General features: G+C 34.3%; 1 protein-coding gene across 7 annotated transcripts in view; it reads left to right on the plus strand.

Moving 5' to 3' along the window:
• Positions 1-17,939, plus strand: part of Lcor (ligand dependent nuclear receptor corepressor) — a 125,350-nt gene that overhangs the window by 96,982 nt on the left and 10,429 nt on the right. The window contains exon 6 of one of the 7 annotated variants that reach the window (XM_076834162.1): positions 1,371-11,000. The exons of the other annotated variants lie outside the window; for them this stretch is intronic. Coding sequence (XP_076690277.1) covers positions 1,371-2,340 — 970 coding nt within the window. The 3' untranslated portion in view covers positions 2,341-11,000. Of the gene's footprint in view, positions 1-1,370; positions 11,001-17,939 lie in introns of those variants that run through there. 7 annotated transcript variants of the gene reach the window in all.

Consider the following 17,939-nt stretch of genomic DNA (forward strand, 5'->3'; position numbering starts at 1 on the left):
TAAGGATGTGTATAGTAGAAGCCCAAATGCAGTTGGCGTAAATGAATCCCTTAAGATTCAACTTAAACTTTGCTACCAGATCCATGTATTATATGGTTGAAGTTGCTTTGCTTATCCCTCTGAATGGGAAGTGTTTTCTCTTTGGTTTTGTTTTATGGAAGACAAATGCACAATGGGTATTTCCCAGTGGTATTCTTATTATGATAATAATGATATTGGTCCCTGTAGAGTTTTGGAGAACATATCTGATTTATCATTATTGCAGAGTTTCATTTTTAGATCTCATTAATGTATAACACTTAATATTATTCCCCTTTAGGCTTGCTTTGCCAGTTGCCAGTTTTAAAAGATTGATGACCTTTTTGTATTATGAATATCAAAACCTTGTAAATTAACTTTGTATAAATAGTTAACATTTCAAATATGATTTCAAAGCTTATCCACTTGAAATTTCAAAATAGGCAATTGATATTTCAGGAAGAGGAGTTTTTTCTTAACGAAAGAAAACTGCTACAAGATTGTTTATAAACCTGATAGTAATTTCTTCGAATAGAACTTACGAAAAAAGTTGGGGGGAAAGTAAGAAATAATTTTCTTTGCAGTTACATAAGCTTAAAAGATATAAGTAGAGAATCATGATACTCATGTATCTGCTACCATATAGTGTTTTACAATGAAGAAGTGTGGTAAGTTTAAATGCAGAAGTTGCTCTTTTGGTTTCTTTTAGTATTGACTCCCTCCCTCTCCCTTGGGTCTGGTTTCCATTTATATTTTTTTTCCCAAGCAAAATAAGAAATGTTATTTGGAATTGTTTAATTTTTGATGATGAACATTAGCTTGTTTGTGGAGTAAATAAGCATTCAGCTGGGGGTTCCACCAGTGTAAATGGTTCCAGTTTTATAGTTAGTGGTCATGAATGTTGAATACATTGCATTAAAGTAATTTGGCTTACTCTTTTATTACTGTACTTGTTTAGTGGTAACGTCACATTGGTAACACAATTCTGTGTAGATCTTTGGAGACTGATGATTACACTGTAATTAATAATTAAGGTGCTATTTTCAGACAGTTGCGCGAAACTTTTTCTCCGAAAATTTGTGAACCCAACCAGAGACCAGCCAACAGGTTTAATTTTTCTTTGCCCAAAAAGCTCCTGGTTTTTTTTCTTTTTCTTTCTCCTTTTTCTTTTTGTGAACAAGTTTTAAAACTAACTGCCGAGACTATTTTTTTTTTAATTTTAGAGAAAAATAAATAAATAACACAAAGTGATGTTACCCAAGCAAGGCCTTCTAATAAAGGAGTGGTCCCCTCACCCATCCCTCCCTACCTGTGCAAGTCCTGCTCACATCAGTTTCCTTCCATCCAATTAGGCGACCTGGGAGACCCAGCCAGTACCGCCCAGACGGACTTCGGAGTGGTGATGGGGTACCTCCAAGAAGCTTACAGGATGGAACCAGGGAAGGTTTTGGACACTCCACATCACTCAAAGTTCCACTGGCTCGATCCCTGCAGATTAGTGAAGAACTACTGAGCAGAAACCAATTGTCCACAGCTGCCAGCCTTGGGCCATCTGGATTACAGAATCATGGACAACACTTAATATTATCCAGGGAAGCCTCTTGGGCAAAACCACATTATGAATTCAACCTCAGCCGTATGAAGTTCAGGGGAAATGGTGCACTCAGCAACATCAGTGACCTTCCTTTTCTTGCAGAAAATTCTGCCTTTCCAAAAATGGCACTTCAAGCAAAACAAGATGGAAAAAAGGATGTGAGCCATTCATCTCCTGTAGATTTAAAGATACCACAAGTTCGAGGAATGGATCTTTCTTGGGAGTCTCGCACTGGTGATCAGTACAGCTATAGCTCTTTGGTAATGGGTTCACAAACGGAGAGCGCGCTTAGTAAAAAATTAAGGGCTATTCTTCCAAAACAAAATAGAAAAAGCATGTTAGATGCTGGACCTGATTCTTGGGGCTCAGATGCTGAGCAGTCTACCTCTGGACAGCCATATCCCACATCGGATCAAGAAGGAGACCCTGGCTCCAAGCAGCCTCGGAAGAAAAGAGGGCGTTACAGACAGTACAACAGTGAGATACTGGAGGAAGCAATCTCAGTGGTTATGAGTGGAAAAATGAGTGTTTCCAAAGCTCAGAGTATTTATGGGATTCCCCACAGTACACTGGAGTACAAAGTAAAGGAGAGGCTGGGCACTTTGAAAAACCCTCCAAAGAAAAAGATGAAATTAATGAGGTCGGAGGGGCCAGATGTTTCTGTAAAGATTGAATTAGATCCCCAGGGAGAGGCAGCACAAAGTGCAAATGAATCAAAAAACGAGTAGGAATACTGTAGAGTGCCAATTACTGTACAAACTGGGTGAGCACTACTGCATCATTGTTCAGCTGTCATTGTTTGCACCTAACTTCATTCCTGTGACACTGTTTCTTTGCAAATTTTGCATTGACTTGTGTATACAGAGGTGAAGGGTGCATTTCGAATGTTGCATATTTTTAAATTTCCATGTGCAGTATGGCTCGGAATATTGTTTGGCCTTTTGCATGTTTCTCTACAAAAGAGAATTAATTGAGTTACCTCACAGAGAACAGATTCATGGACGTGGACTCCTTGCCTGTAGAGCCTGCATGCTTTTCTTTCTTTTTCCCCTTAAATTATGTTTGCCTTTACTTTAAAAAAAAAAAAAAAAAGAAAGAAAGAAAGAAAAAAGAAAAAGAAGAGGAAAAAAGCCCCCTTTTAGAAATCACCTCAGTTATATTGGGAGCTTTATCATTGCAAATTGGAAAGCCATCTTATAAAATGTTCACATTTTTTCTTCTACAATTCAACTAATTGAAGGATTAAACTAAAGAAAAAACTAAGAAGAACAATGAACCTTTGAATTTTGAAAATTTTGGTTATTCAATGATAAATATGTATTTGGGTCATTTATATAATTACACTTAATTTACTTCGAATTTGCAATCTACTTAGTGCTCACCCAGAGGGGAAGCAGGTGGGAAATGTGCACACACTACCTTCAGAAATGCTTCAGTTAATTACTTTGAATGCTACCTTTGCTGTAATTTTATTTGAGATTTTCTAAGGGTAGAATTTGATCTCACCAACAAGTGAGGATATAGCCTTATCTCATGGAGGACGAGCTCCCTTCTTACTCAGGAGCAGTCAGGGTACATTACATAAAACAATGGAGGATGCCTCATTTTAGCTAGGTTTCTTTGTATTTTTCAGCCCTTTTAAAGAATTGATCATGTGCTAACTAACAACTGAATATTGTTGCAGCGCCTAGTTTAATTCAAGATCTGTTTGTTGGGGGTGGGAGAAATAGGGAAAAGAAATGTGTATAACTGTGATATTTAAAGAATGATACTTAAACAACATCACTTGTATATTCAAAATCTACATTGATGAAGGGGATCTAAGTTTATGGTAAGAAAGAAAACACAATCCCAATTCTAATATAATTTTGGTTGCTTATCAGTTCTAACTAATTCAATCAGGAGTTAAGCTCATTTTAGTTTCTCAAATAATAGTACCAGATTGGGAGAAGTTGGGTTTTTTTTTTTTTAGGTTACAGTTAATTTTGTTGGTCTAATCCTCACCTCCCCCTTTCTTGGCATCCTACATTAATATCCCCTTCTTAATTTCTGATATTTAGCTGATTTTCATGGTTGTTTAGCACACATTTCAGGACTTTTCAGACCATGTTTATATAAGCACTCCTTGAAGAACACCTAAGCTTTTTTGAGATGGGCTTATAAAATTGATTAAGTTTGGAAAGTTTTATATTTCTGCAGTTTTTGCAAGAATAGCTGATAAGTAAAGCCTGTGGAATTTAGTCTTATTGTGATTAAATTAAAATTACTATTCCTGCAAATCAAATCCATACCACATACACCCTATGTTTGAATCTGCTGTTAAGTTAATTGGTCAGGCCCTTCTGAATGCTTAACCAAAAACAAAAATCATAAGTTTTTGTGTTTTAAAAAAAAATCAAACATGAAGTGTTGATTAGATTAAGATTGTCAGTTTCAGGTGAATGCTAACAGTTCAAGGATGAGTGGTAGGTCCAGGTATTCTCAAGGCATAAATTCTTGCCTGGAAACTTTTTGGAGCAGATAATTAAATTAGGTTAAGAATAATTTTCCCTCAGCAACCTTTGTGTTCAAAGGTTAGGCACACCATTGCTGTTATTAAAATACAGACACTGCTCATTCTTGACATAGCCTGGGCGTGGGTTTCTCTTTTGATTTGCTTATTTTGTTTAACAATTTAATCAGTGGGTGACTGAACCTGTTTCCTCTTGGTTTCTAATCTCAACGGAAAAGGTAGTTTGGGTTAAGTAACAATATATAACTGCAATATTTCTAGCCTAGCTGGAAGTTGCAATAAAAATACATTATGAAATGTATGGTTTTCATCTGCAGTTGAAGGAAGTTTGCTGAAAGCAAAAGGCTAAGCTTATGAAGGAACACCTCCTTTGTTTCACATTCAGTTTTTCAGCACACAATTAATTGCAGCCATGGTGCCTTTTTGCACAATGTTTGGGGTATTCAGTAGCCAAAAATTGCTGCAAAAAGGACCTTTGAGAAATTAATTTGTGCTTGCTTTTTTATCCCCTCTGAGAAAGACATCACTAAAGGCCCATTTAAAAATCTGGCCCTAAAAATTGAACTTTTGTAGAGTTTTACTGTTCAGAGAGGTTTAATCCTATGTGGTAGTCTATATAAGTGATGTATGAGTTGAGTTATGTAAATTTTGTCATTGTAGTGTACATGGAGTGATCATTTTACTAACATAAATATTTTCTATGTGTGTTTCAGTGGATGACAATCGAGCAGCAGAAGAATGGTGTGCCTACCCTTTAATGCTGCAGTTTAAATAAGAGAACTTGTATTGTGTCATTTCAGATTGTAGGCTGAGAGTTGTAAATAGTGCAAATTTGAGTACTTCTATTATTTGTTTTGGTTAGAAAGTGAATTTAAAAACAAACCAAACTCTGAACTTTCTCAGATTAAAAGTCCTGAGACCTGAAGATTGTAATATTCATGTCTGTGAAGCTTTTAAACATTACACTTGAGATCAGTCATGACTTGATATTCAGGTAAATTTTCTTTTCCAAGAAGCTTTTGAATAAGCATATTTTCTCCAAAGGTCGGTCTCTCTTCCTCTCTTCCTCACCCCCTCTTGTTTGTTTTTTTGAGTGTAGATTATTTTAAAGCACTAATTGCATTACATTGGTAACTGCAATATAAAATAGCCATTATTGTTTCGTGAAGCATGGTTGAAATTAGATAGTGGTCCCTTTTTAAATTTCATGAGCCTCTCAGAAAAAAGAAAAAACCTTTTAAAAAAAAGACAAAACAAAAAGCTGCTGAATATTTCAAAAGATATATATTTTACCTTATTGTAGGTTTTGTAAAGTTAGTTTGTAATATTCAGGTGCACTTTTAATGTTAAATTTTGTGTTCAGAGTTCCATTATACCATGTATTTCCTGGAGGTGGCTCATCATCATCACATGGCTGGTGGTCAGTCTTCATGCCACAGTGATCCCTTAATATTTAATTTCTCTCTTGATTTGCCACTATGCTGTATTGGCACTTTCGGTGTAGATATTCTAATTTGGGGACATCCTCATAAATGTGTAATAGAGATTGGTCTACTTGGATGCTTAAATTCTGCTTATCAGAGTTTTGCATGGCTCAAAACAACAGGTGACCATTTTTATGGTATGGGAAAGTGTAGTTCATGACTGTCTTTGTCACAAAAGCCTTTTTTCCTCACATTTTTGGTAGGTGGATGATGACATTACTCAAATTATATAACATTATTTGAACTAATGATAGGAAATAATGTATTTAAAAATAAATTCTTGCATTTTTAATGAGAACATTGATATTATAGATAAGCTATGGCACTATAAAATCAAAAACACTAATTCTGTGGACAGCTATCTAGTTGGTATTTTATCATTAGCATTCTCATCCTGAGACAGCACAGAAATCAATTGATAGTAATATAGTATATTATATTACTTTTTTGATAGGCTTATAAGTGACTGAATTATATTTGTGATGAGCTATACACTTTATTCTGCTCCTCAAATACCATGAAGGACAAGATCTCTCTTTCAGGAAAAATAATTTATATTTGTGTATAATACTTTTTAATATTAAGTTTGTTGTTATTCTGAAGTTTAGATGTTGCTTGATATAAACCTTTGCTGCAGCAGATCATGAATATGAGTAAGGCTTTGTGTGATAGTAGGGTCCTTATGTGAAGTTAATTACTGTTCAATTCTGGTGCGCAAGCTCAACAAGTGTGAAGTGTGTATTAGCTTTATTTGGTACACTTTTACTTTACAATATTGAAGTGCTTTAGAACTCTGGTTATCTTATATAAATCATTACCTCAAACAATTGGCATTTTTATTCCCCAGTGTTTTACCTTAGCTATAATATGAGCTATGTGGGATCAGATAATAAAACAAAGAAGGCACAATGAGATGTTTAGTTCCCAATTTTCTGGAGAGAACACTAAATTAGACTAAAAATGACTACCTGTTAAGGCCCATATCCTAACTACCTTCTGTCATTAGGCAGTACATAGCAACCTTTGAGCTGCTAGTGAGCTGTGTGTTCTCCCCTGTCCCCAAGTAAGCACATGGTGCCAGGCCTGGTTCTAATCCTTTGTAGATTCTCTTATATTTCATTGACACATAATAGTGAAGCTTGGTTTTATGTGGCTAATAAAACAGATTAAGTCAGCTCAATGTCAGAACCTGAAATTATTTTGAATCATTAACAGCAGATGTATGGCAAGTTGGTGTCATTTTCTCAAACAGCTGTTACCCTTGTAGATTTCATTTTGAAACTGCATTTTTTTGTTTTATAATTTACCAAGTGCAGAGATAGTTTTCATGTGGAATTCTCTTTTCTATATATTCAGGTTGCTGTCATTGGTGATAGAATATGGCAATAGATCAAATTGCCCTACTTAATGTTTTATAGGAGATACTGACAGTCATAGGTTAAATTTTGGCCTATATGAAAATATCGAAGATTGTTTCCTTGTCACTGTTGCTGTAGAATTAGGTCTTCATTAATACTATGGTCAGGCCAGTATTATTAAAAACTTGACAGCTTTAGCCAAACAGTCCATTTAGGAGACTGTTACGCTACATAGGGATTTTTTTTTTTAACTAATTTCTTTCAAAAACTACTGAAAAGGAAAAAAGTATAATTATGGTACAAGGAATACAGACCTCCGGACACTTTCTTTATTAATTATTTTGGATTCATTCTGTCCTTGAGACTTGAGTAGGATTTGTAAACATGCTGACTGAAAGGGAAATGGAGGAATTCTTTTCGTATCCTCCTATATTCCAGATAATCTTGCAGTCATTTTTTTCAAAAGCCGGACAGTAGCCCTGTAGCATAGCTCTGTAGCTGTGTATACTAAGTGTTATGAAGGAGATTGGAGGAAAGGGGTGGTAGGATGGGCAAGTACATAGACACAGATTCTGCCCTGTTACACTAAAAATGAGTCACAGGACAGACAGTGTGGTAAAGTTGGGCCATCTTCATTTGTTAGAAAAATCTTTACATTGTTTGAAAATGAGAATCAAGGCTAGTTAATGTTGATTTGACCAACAAACATCAAAAACTCTGAAACTCTTTGGGGGGGGGGAGTAATTTTAAGGTTTCCAGTTCATTTGGAACTGTTTCCATAAATGCTGAAAAGCAAGCACTTTTAGTTAACCATAGATTTATTGGATGTAGCAAATATTATACTCATAATATTTAATCTTTATTGTTTGAATGTGGAAATGAACTATTTACTTCATCTTGAACTGTTCTTGAATACGTGCAAGATGATCTTTTCAACACTGGAAATGACCCTACACACATACCAAAAAAAAAAAAAAAATCTAAAGCAGTAAGACATATTTGAAGATCCATACCTCTTAAACTTAGATTTGTCTTGGGGAAAAAAATGTATGAACCTATAACCAGTATTAGTGCAGTCTTGGATTCCTTGTTCTGCATAATTGCACCCTTTCTCAGGTATGTCCTGAAAACATAAATTTTAAAATGATCTCTTTGGAGATTAGATTCTCAGTGGATAGTGTGTAAGGGGACTGTGGGTGGGGGGCCAGGGATAGTTAGACACAGGACACTGACACAGTAGAGCAGGGATTTTTAACAGTCAATAGCCAAATAGAATTTCAATCTAGGATATTTTTACCCCCTCAGAATGAGTAAAACAACTCCTACTATTTGGTAAATACCCGGTGCTACACTCCTAAAAGTCTTTCACCAAGGTGACTTTCCTGCTTGGTGGAAGGGTATATAGTGAACTTTACTGTCACTAGGAAAGCACTTGTCCAAAATGTTTAAAAGTACTAGAAAAGGGATAATTCAGCACTTTTTCTGTTACAACACTAAAGTCTTAATTTATCTTCAGAGTCTTAGGTACTGTAAGTTTTAGGACGATTATTTAAAAATATGAAACATACTACATAATATGGGGTCAGATCACATTTATATAAATCTTATTTTAACTAAAGACAATAACATTTTGTACCTTTCTAGCAATTGTAAGTGATTGCCTCATTTTCCCCATTTCGTTAAGCTTTTCAGGCTTAAGAATTTGGAATTTGAGAGAAGGTTAGGGGGAAATACCCCAAAATGAAAAAATTATATCAGACCATCTTAGGAAAATAAACCACTAGGAAAATGGGTAGGGATTCTCTCCCCCTTTAAGTCTTCAGGGAATGAACAGTATTTAGAATCTTTGGCTGAAATTCAAGCCTTTTTACTGTGTAAATTTTTAATATTAATTCACTTACATGCTTTTTACATCAGAGGACTGAAATGGATCTTAATGTTTTTAAGTTGTGGAAGGGTATATTTCTAAAATGAGGGGGGATGATTAACTAGGTTAGTATTACCAGCATTAGTAAGTTTAAGGAATTTTAGTATGTAATAGCAAAGTGTTTGATTAAAAGTCTAATCCTATATTGCTAGTCGAAATTAGTTACATTCTGATCTAGGAAAGATATAGTCATTGGATATTGATATGCTGTGCTGTCAGAAAACCAGACTAAGAAACCTTTATCTGACTCCTACATGTTGCTTGTTCTGATGGGATGTATACTTTACAGCAGCTTGTTGCTGCTTCGTTTTTAAAAAAAAAAAAAAATGCATAGACTATACATTTGGAGCGTTTGCGTATAATTCTTTCTAACCTCCACTTTAAACTGTCAGACATTGGTATTTTATCAGTCCACACTGTTAAATAAAACTAATGTTCTTAGAAATCCAACTTATACACACTGTTTAAAAACCCTCAGGGACAGTTTACACACTCTTCTCACTCAATTCAGGTACTTTGATGCTATTCTTAAACCTAACAGTGACTTGTATTTTTCTGTTTTGCTTTTATTTCAACGTGCTGGTAGCACATCTTTGATGAATGTCAACTTAAAAACTCAGTTCAGGTATCCAGGTATAACTCAGCCAAACAGATTTTAAAGCTGCATATAACTCTCCAGCACACGGTGCCTCACACTCTTATAGTGGCATTCTATATATTCAGTTATTACTACTGAGCAGATAATGCGGGGGTTCCTGTTAACAGTGTATTTTTTAAAAATGTGCATAAATGTATAGCCAGCACATCACTCTCTGTCTCTGTCTCCCTCCTCCTCCCTCCCTCCCTCCCTCCCTCCCTCCCTCTCTCTCTCTCAATCTCTCTCTCTCTCTCTCTCTTTCTCTCTCTCTCTCTCTCACACACACACACACACACACAAACAGTGAAAGTATATATTTTTAAATGCCACTAATAGCCAGCACAATTAAAAGACATTCCTAGCTGCCTCTGTAAACTCTAACAGATGCAGTTCCTCCTTGATGTGGCTCTTGCTTCTTCACCATAACTACTACTAAATTCAAGCACTGGTCCTTGGGTGTCTGACCTCTACATTCTAGTTTATGCAATGTCTTTAGAGAATCTGTGCACTGGCCACTGTGATGGAACCATTGGGCCAGGAGTGCTTTGAGTTTATCAGTAGTGATTCTGCCAAAGTTGGTGTTTTAACATGAGTATGTAAAATGTCAAAGAATTAGCAGAGGTCTAGGTTTGCTTATTAGCCGACAATTTTGTCAGTGTATTTTATAACCTTGAAGACCTCAGTGACAAGTTTCTTCTGATGTGAAGTTCTAATTCCAGTGTTTTAGTCCTTTACATCTCTGATGTTAAGACTTGTCTCATAACTCTTGTTTTCTACAGTACTATCTGTGGTTAACAAAATAGGTTATCCCTCTGCTTGATATTTGATATCTTACATCTAAAAGAAATTCTCTCCATATATAATACCCATAGCCTTCAAAGATATGGAAAATTGCATCTTTCAGATTTCTAGAAGTTCAAGTGTCATGAAACACAACAGGAACCCCCTTAACTCTTATGGACCTCATTTCAATATACTGTTTACAGTTTGACAGAATTGTATAATTTAATATTTCTCTTGTACTGTAGTTTATATTTATTTACAGATTTTTTTGTACTGTGTGATTTGAACTTTTTGTTCCTTGCTATGATTAATGTTTATGTAGTAGAGCACTTATGATCACAAATTAAGATTTTTGGTTTGATTGCACTACATTAAATTTTTTAATGCAGTTCTGATTTTTTGACTGGACTAAAATAAGCTGTGTCTTAATGTATGTGATGAGTACTTAAAATTTTAATCCATGTGGTCCCCCCACCCCATTTTCTTTCTTACTTTTTTTTTTTCGTTGTATGTCAAAAGCGCTAGTTCTTTCGTGCATGTGTAAGATTTAATGGTTCCATTGTATTATTTGACCATGACATTTTGGAGAAACATTCCCAGCTGTAATGTTGTGTATGGTAGTTCTCACTGGATGCTAGACTTTCAAAACCACTATTCTTCTAATAAATTTTGTTGTGAAAAACTGTTTTTAAAGCTTGGTTTCTACTTCTTACATTTTTAGTTTTCTTTTTTTTTTAAATTATAAATGGGCTAAGGAAAGTGTACTGTAAAATGCACATGGTAATCAATGTTGTAATCTTTCTTGGTAAATTCTTTCCAGATGAAATTGCTCAGATTACTAGAAGTTGCCACTACAAAATTGTGGTTCAGAATTCAAGTGCAATACTGCCTTGTAACTCAGTGTCTTTACTAATTTGATACTTTCCCTAAACTCCCTCAGTTTTCATTGGATTTCTCACTTTAAAAAATTCTGTTGGCTAAACAAAATATATCAATATTTCTATGATGCTATCTTAAGAGTAGACTTAGTTTTTCATAATTTTTTAGAGTGAAACTTCCTGCTGGGATTGCTTGTCAAAAAAGAATACCAGTTTGCTGATTTGTTGACTGTTTTCTTGAGACTTAACTACAAAAGCACTGTCAATCAGTTACAATTATTCTGTTTCTTGGGAGGATGCTGATCAACATTTATATTGTGTTGTTTTAAAATGAGATGTATAAACAAGCTCTGTGTTATAAAGAGGTTTTTGTAAAATGATTAAAAGAACTGAATTATGGTTCTTGAAGATTAGAAATAAGAGTAAAATATTTCAGAAAGCTGCCTTTTAAAACTCAGTATGTAATTACAATAGATGAAGGTATTGTGGATAATTGGTCTAGCTTACTTTATAGTTAATTTTTTTTTTTTGTCTGAGACTAGCTAGATATATCTGTCTTGGTGTGATGTTTATAAAAATCAAAATTTTTGTTGGTACTACAAGTGTGTACATTGGCTTTATTTATTTCCCTTATTCACTTATGCCATATGTTTATAGACTATTTCTGAAAACCAAATTATTATTATTTTGTAAATTTCAAAGCTATCACAAGTTGCTTCTTTTCATTTCTTGCTGTTGTCTTTTCTAAACCAGATTGGTGATAGTAAGATTATAGTCTAGAATATCATAAATGAATTTGTTTTATTTTAGTGTTCCTATTTTCAAATTGATACTTGGCTCTTTAATGTTATGATTCTACTTAATGAAAGCCCTTCTTTCTTTTCTACTAGAATTTTCTTTTCTTGATTCAGCTGATATTTTGAAATTAACTCAGGGATCCCTGTGTCTCAACAAGTGCAGGAATTAGGGAAATTTCATGTGATAGAACTGGAATTGCAAAAGGGAAATGGAATGGAAAAAGTAGAAATGGAAGGATCGTGCCAGATTCCGAGATGTAGATTTCTTACTTTTTTCCCTCAGATATTGAATTTCTTCTTCCAGACATTTGTATTCAAATGTAAAAACATGCATAGGTTCTATAATGTTGGATTTTATTGCTGAAATGAGTGAATAATTATGTAAGGGTTTGATAGTTATTATATTCAGTGTCCTTGTTATTATTTGCTTCCAGAAGGTAAGGATTTTAACACAAGAATTTTATTCATCATATTCAGCTTGCAGGTTCTGGGACTTTTAGTAGTTTTTTTGTGTGTGAGGCGGATTTTGTAGTATGAGAGTCAGATTGCATTTACAGCTGAAGTAGACAAGTTTGCTTTTAGGGGTTAATGGAAAAGAAATGTTTTTAAAACAAAGCTTTATTTAAAAAAAAAGATTAAAGGGTTGATGAGCATATAACAGTTAAAGCCCTGATTTGGTTAGAGTTTAACTAGAATTTGGAAAGTAAATAGAGCTATCAAAATTCATAAGTACTGGGGCTAGGGATGTGGTCTAGTGGTAGAGCACTTGGGTTTGATCCCTAGCATTACCAAAAAACAAAAACCCTCATAAGTTTTATATTCCAAGTTTGAAACTTTGTAAGCATGTAAGAACACTTAACTTCTTATTTTCTAGTAGTTGTAAAATATTAATTGTATTTATCTTTCAACTTGGTATCATTTGTTTAAAGTGTGTTCAGCTGAATGGGCTTTTCGGCCTCATTTGAACATTGAATCTATTAAAAATGTAGTTTTAAAGTGTGAGACAAATCACAAATCTGTTCTACCATTGGGAAATACAATAGCAACCCTTCATTAAATAATAAGGCCATACCTTTGCATTACAGTGTTTTCTAAACTTAAAAAAAAAGATCTTCATATCTCTTTTTATTTAAAACTACTCTTTCATTTTTTTCATGAATTGTATATAAAGGTAATGATACTTTTTAAAAAATATGCTCAAACACTTTATTCTACTTCGTTGTACCCAGTTTCTTTTTTCTGTTGGACTAGTTCTACCTTGAATGTGAGAGTGCACATGGTCCTGGGGGAGTCATGAGATATAATTCATTTCAGTCAGAATCACCTTTTAAGGAATACACATCCCTGGGTCCTACATCTGAAGCCAATGAATTCATTTTTAGAAATGAGAGTTAAGAATGTTATATATTTTTAAGACTGTGTACAGGAGACTTTTCGGTTTGACTTTTTAAATTGTGGTTAAAGAAACAAAGTTTACCATCTTAACCACTTTCAGGAATAGTGTTTAGTAATATTTAGTATATTCACATTATTGCACAGCTATAGAAAATTTTGGTTAACCCACTAGAATCCATTCTGATCTTCAATTTTTAAGATGGAAAACATGGAACTTAGAGAGTTTAAGGAACATATCCCTCTTTACACAATTAGTTGCCCAAGTAGGTAGAGCAGAGAGACAGATGATAACCCAAGTTTGCAAGGCAGAATTTGATGGGCATGACTTAAAATCCCAGTCCTCATATCTCTTACTGTGAGATCTTGAACAAATTACAGAACTTTTCCAAGCCTCTTTTTTCCTGCCTTAAAAGAGTCCTGTACTACCTGTTCATTGATTTAATATGAGGCTTAAATGAAATCTTATGTATAACATACTTAGAGTCAGATTCTTTGCAAATGTTAAATGAGAGCAGGAGTGAAGTCTCCTGACAAGTGTCATAATTCAGTGTGTGAGGAATGGGAGAGCGAGAAAATCAGATCGAAAGCTGTGGAGGAGAATCTATTGGTTAGAACTCTGAAGGTGAGACATATGTGTTTATGTTAGACTATGACATAGGACTGCCAATCTTGTTCTCTTCCAAAATGTTGGAACAGTGATAAAATTTGAAAGGAATATTACTTTTTTTTGCATATTGTGCTGTTTTAGAATATAATAAGAATATCGTTCTTTGTTTCAAAGAATAAAACAGTAGATGTCATTTGAAAGTAGAAGATGCTTAAATTATAAAGTTACATACAATTTGACTACATTTCCATTGCATGAGTTTTTTTCATACTTTTTTTAAGGTTGAAATTTCACATGCTTTGAATCTTGATTTTTTAAAACATAGGTAGTAGAGTTTGAGCAACAATATAAAAGCTATATGTAGGAGTGCGGAGGAGTGTATTTAATCATAAAAACTTTATGGTTTTCCAATAAAGGAGTTTGAGGATTCTTCTGCCTATTTAATTAGATTTTAGTGAATTCTTGTCAGGTGGGGCCTGTGTGCATTTCAAACCAACAGATAAAATCATGGCCAATACACTTTAGAGGTGTTCATCCCTACATCTGTTAAGTTGTCATAAGACATTTTTACCAGGAAGATCTGGTAAAACCTTTGGCTAAATACAAGTGAATTAAGATAAAAGTAACCAGGATAGCAGATTCTTATGAAATGCTAAGGATTGGTAGATCTATATATAGACCAAGAATTTTCCAAACTGGATCAACCCATTGCAACACATTTATCTGTTGTAAAATCAATTTAGTGGGTCCTAACCAGCATTTTAAAAAATGGGCGTGGGAAGGGAGTAGAATCAGAAGATGTAGCATATAGTAAGAATCAATGCTGTTTCATTGAATTAGTTTGTCATTTTACACAACCCCATTAAAATGGGATATATGTACCAGGTCACTTTGTGTAATTTTTTTTTCCCCCGGGTTGTAAGTAAAACATTGTAATGGGGCTGGGGATGTAACTCTGTGGTAGAGTGCCTGTCTAGCATGTGCAAGGCCCTAGATTCAGTTCCTAGTACTGCAGGAATGGTGGTTGGGGGGAACTTTGTAATACAGCTTTTGAAAGCCATAATGTAAACTATCTTTTTATCCCTGTGGTCCTTATGTCTTGGAGGAAATATTTTAAACCAATATGTTCTTAGACATTTATATATGCCCTTCTGAGCTTCAAAATCCCCCCCCCCCCTTTTTCCTTTTGTAAATTGAAACATAAAGATTGTACATACTTATGGAGTATCATGTAATGTTTTGGTACATGTATACATTGTGTAATGTTCAAATAAGGATAAACATGTTTCCTTATCTTTTCTTTGAAAACATTTAGAATTCTAGCTTTTTTGAAATGTGATACATTATGATAGTCACCCTATTGTGCAGTAGAACATCAGAACTTGTTTCTTTTAACAGTAACTAAAATTTCCTCTTACCTTGCCTTGTCAGTTTGAACACATTTTCATTGAAAACTTAAATATTTTTCCTTCTTATTGAATGACACACGTTTCCTCTGCCCGTTTCAACTTGTTTTTGAGAAATGCATTAGGAAAATTACTCTCACTAACTTACTTATGGTAACTTACTTAGTTCATTCCTTAATCTCTGAATAAACTGAATTCTAAATGTTAAACACCAAAGCTACTAAGTTAAAAAGGATAGAGTCCTTGAACTAGAGGAGATTTATTAAAGCTGTTAGCATGCATTGGAAGTGCTTTTTAATATAGGATGGAAACAAACTATGAGAGTAAAGGAACTGTGTATTGCCCTTACAGAAAAAGATAGAGTATAAGTAGTGGGGAGTTGATACAAGTTTTATGCAAAAAAAAAAAAAAAAAGTAACAAGATCAGATTTGGGCTTTGGTAAGATGGCAGTTTTCAATAGTGTGATACAAACTCTAGAATGAGAAATTGGTGGCAGGGAGCTTTTAATATTGTATTTTCCAAGGAAAGTCAACCCATGTGATTGAATTGGATAATTTGTTGGAAGCAAAGGAAGTGATAGAATAGTGATAAGGATTGAGAGAAAATAAATATGTAAATTGAAGTAGAATATCTACATCAAATATTTATGTCCTTACCAGTTTTATGTCTCTCTGTGTATAGTTAATTTTGTCTTCCTATATTCCTGAGTAAAAACATCAATATGCAGGTGAATTTACTTTGTTCACCACTGTCCCCCATATTTTAGCAGTCATTGAGTATTTCCAGAGAGGGGTGGGGTGTGGGATGGTTATAAAGAACTATTCCTAGAGCACTCCAAAGAGTGATAGACCAAAAAGCGCTTTGCAGACTGGGTATAGTAGCACACACTTGCAGTCCCAGCAACTAAGGAGACAGATTAAGGCAGAATTGCTTGAAGCGAGGAGTTGGAGACCATCCTGAGTGGCAATAATGAGACCCTATCTTTTTAAAAGTAAAATGAAATATTCTGCTTATCCTTATGTTTAAAATTTAAAAAAAAAAAAAAAACATACTTCCTCTCTACCTCACCTAGATGAACAGTTGAGAAAAATTACTAAATCTTATATAAGGTATCCTAGGAGGTTTTTTTTTTTTTTTAATGTTTAACATTTTACATAGTAGTCTAAGTCCTGTAAATAATGATTAGTTATTTAAGAGTGTTATCATTGTGTCAGTTTTAAGTGATGTCCTTCCTATACAGCAAAAGCCTGAAGTTTTAGGACACCACAGGTAGATATGGTTCTAAAATTAGAGATTTCCTGAATGGAGACTTAAGAATCTCAAGACAACATGAGAAAAGTTAGAATATAGAAAAATCCAATAAAAATCATGAAAAATTCATGTTACTCTTAAGTATCTGCTTGGTTAGATATAGGATCTTCTAGTCTTCCTTTCACCTCAAAAGAAATTATTTGTCAGGCACATAAAAATTTATTTCTTGAGGAAAAAACACTGTTACTGAGTTTTATATGAGAATTATTAAATATCCTTTTGTTTTTGTTTGTTACTTCTCCATATCTCCTTTAGATTGAGATCCCACTGTACATACACAGTCCTGCAAAGTAGTAGTGAGGATTTTCATTGCAGAATATGATTGTGGTCACAAAAGAAGTAATAGCCGTTGTAGTGGGAACTGGTCCTGACACTTGCCTCTCACTTTCCCACTCTGGGGAGACTACACAATGCGGGAAAGGCTTCCAGTACTGGCTGCCTCTTGGCCCTTCAGCTGGTGTTACTTACCACTTACACTTTTTAAGGAGCATCATAGCATATGATGCACATTTTTTCGTTTGGGGAATGAGTTCCTTTGTATTCTGCTTAAACAGTAGTATTTTTCTGGTGCCATTATTGTCCTGGTTATTTAAACTGGGAACTAAAGGACAGTTTTCCTAAAGAACAACAGATTTAATTCTCCTCTGAGAGACTTAAAAAGTGAATAATAATAAACAACAAAAATTCTAGCTGACATTATGAACTCTCATTTAATACCTAAAATGTGAATTTTATCTTTAACATCTAGACTTCTCTCAAATCTGATTTCACTATAGTCTGACTGATAATAGAATTATAAACAAAAGCAGTCTGATTAAAACAAAAGAACTTCCACAAATAAACAGTTTGTCAGAATTGTCTGTTTTGTGAGACCATTACATTCTTGGAGAGAAACTGAGGCATTGAGCTTAACGGCTCCTTGCTTGACTTATTACTCTCAACTCTCTGGTATTTTGGCTTCCGATACATTTGCCTGAAGAGTGATCATGATAATCTTGATAGTTATGTTTTTTTTAATTTAGTAAATTTCATATTCTGGTTGAAATAAAGAAAAATAGGAGGTAAAATATATAAGCCTTATACTGCTTCTATCTTATTTAGGAGATTATTCTGAATAAGAACTTCTTACAGGGATACTTACCCCTGAGATGCAGAAAAGCTAGCAAACTATGACTTTATGCCCTGTAAGCACCCTCACCTCTCCTTTTTTTTCCCCAGTTAAGAATATTAA

This window comes from Callospermophilus lateralis, chromosome 15 (genome assembly GCF_048772815.1).
Source record: "Callospermophilus lateralis isolate mCalLat2 chromosome 15, mCalLat2.hap1, whole genome shotgun sequence".
Taxonomy (NCBI): Eukaryota; Metazoa; Chordata; class Mammalia; order Rodentia; family Sciuridae; genus Callospermophilus; species Callospermophilus lateralis.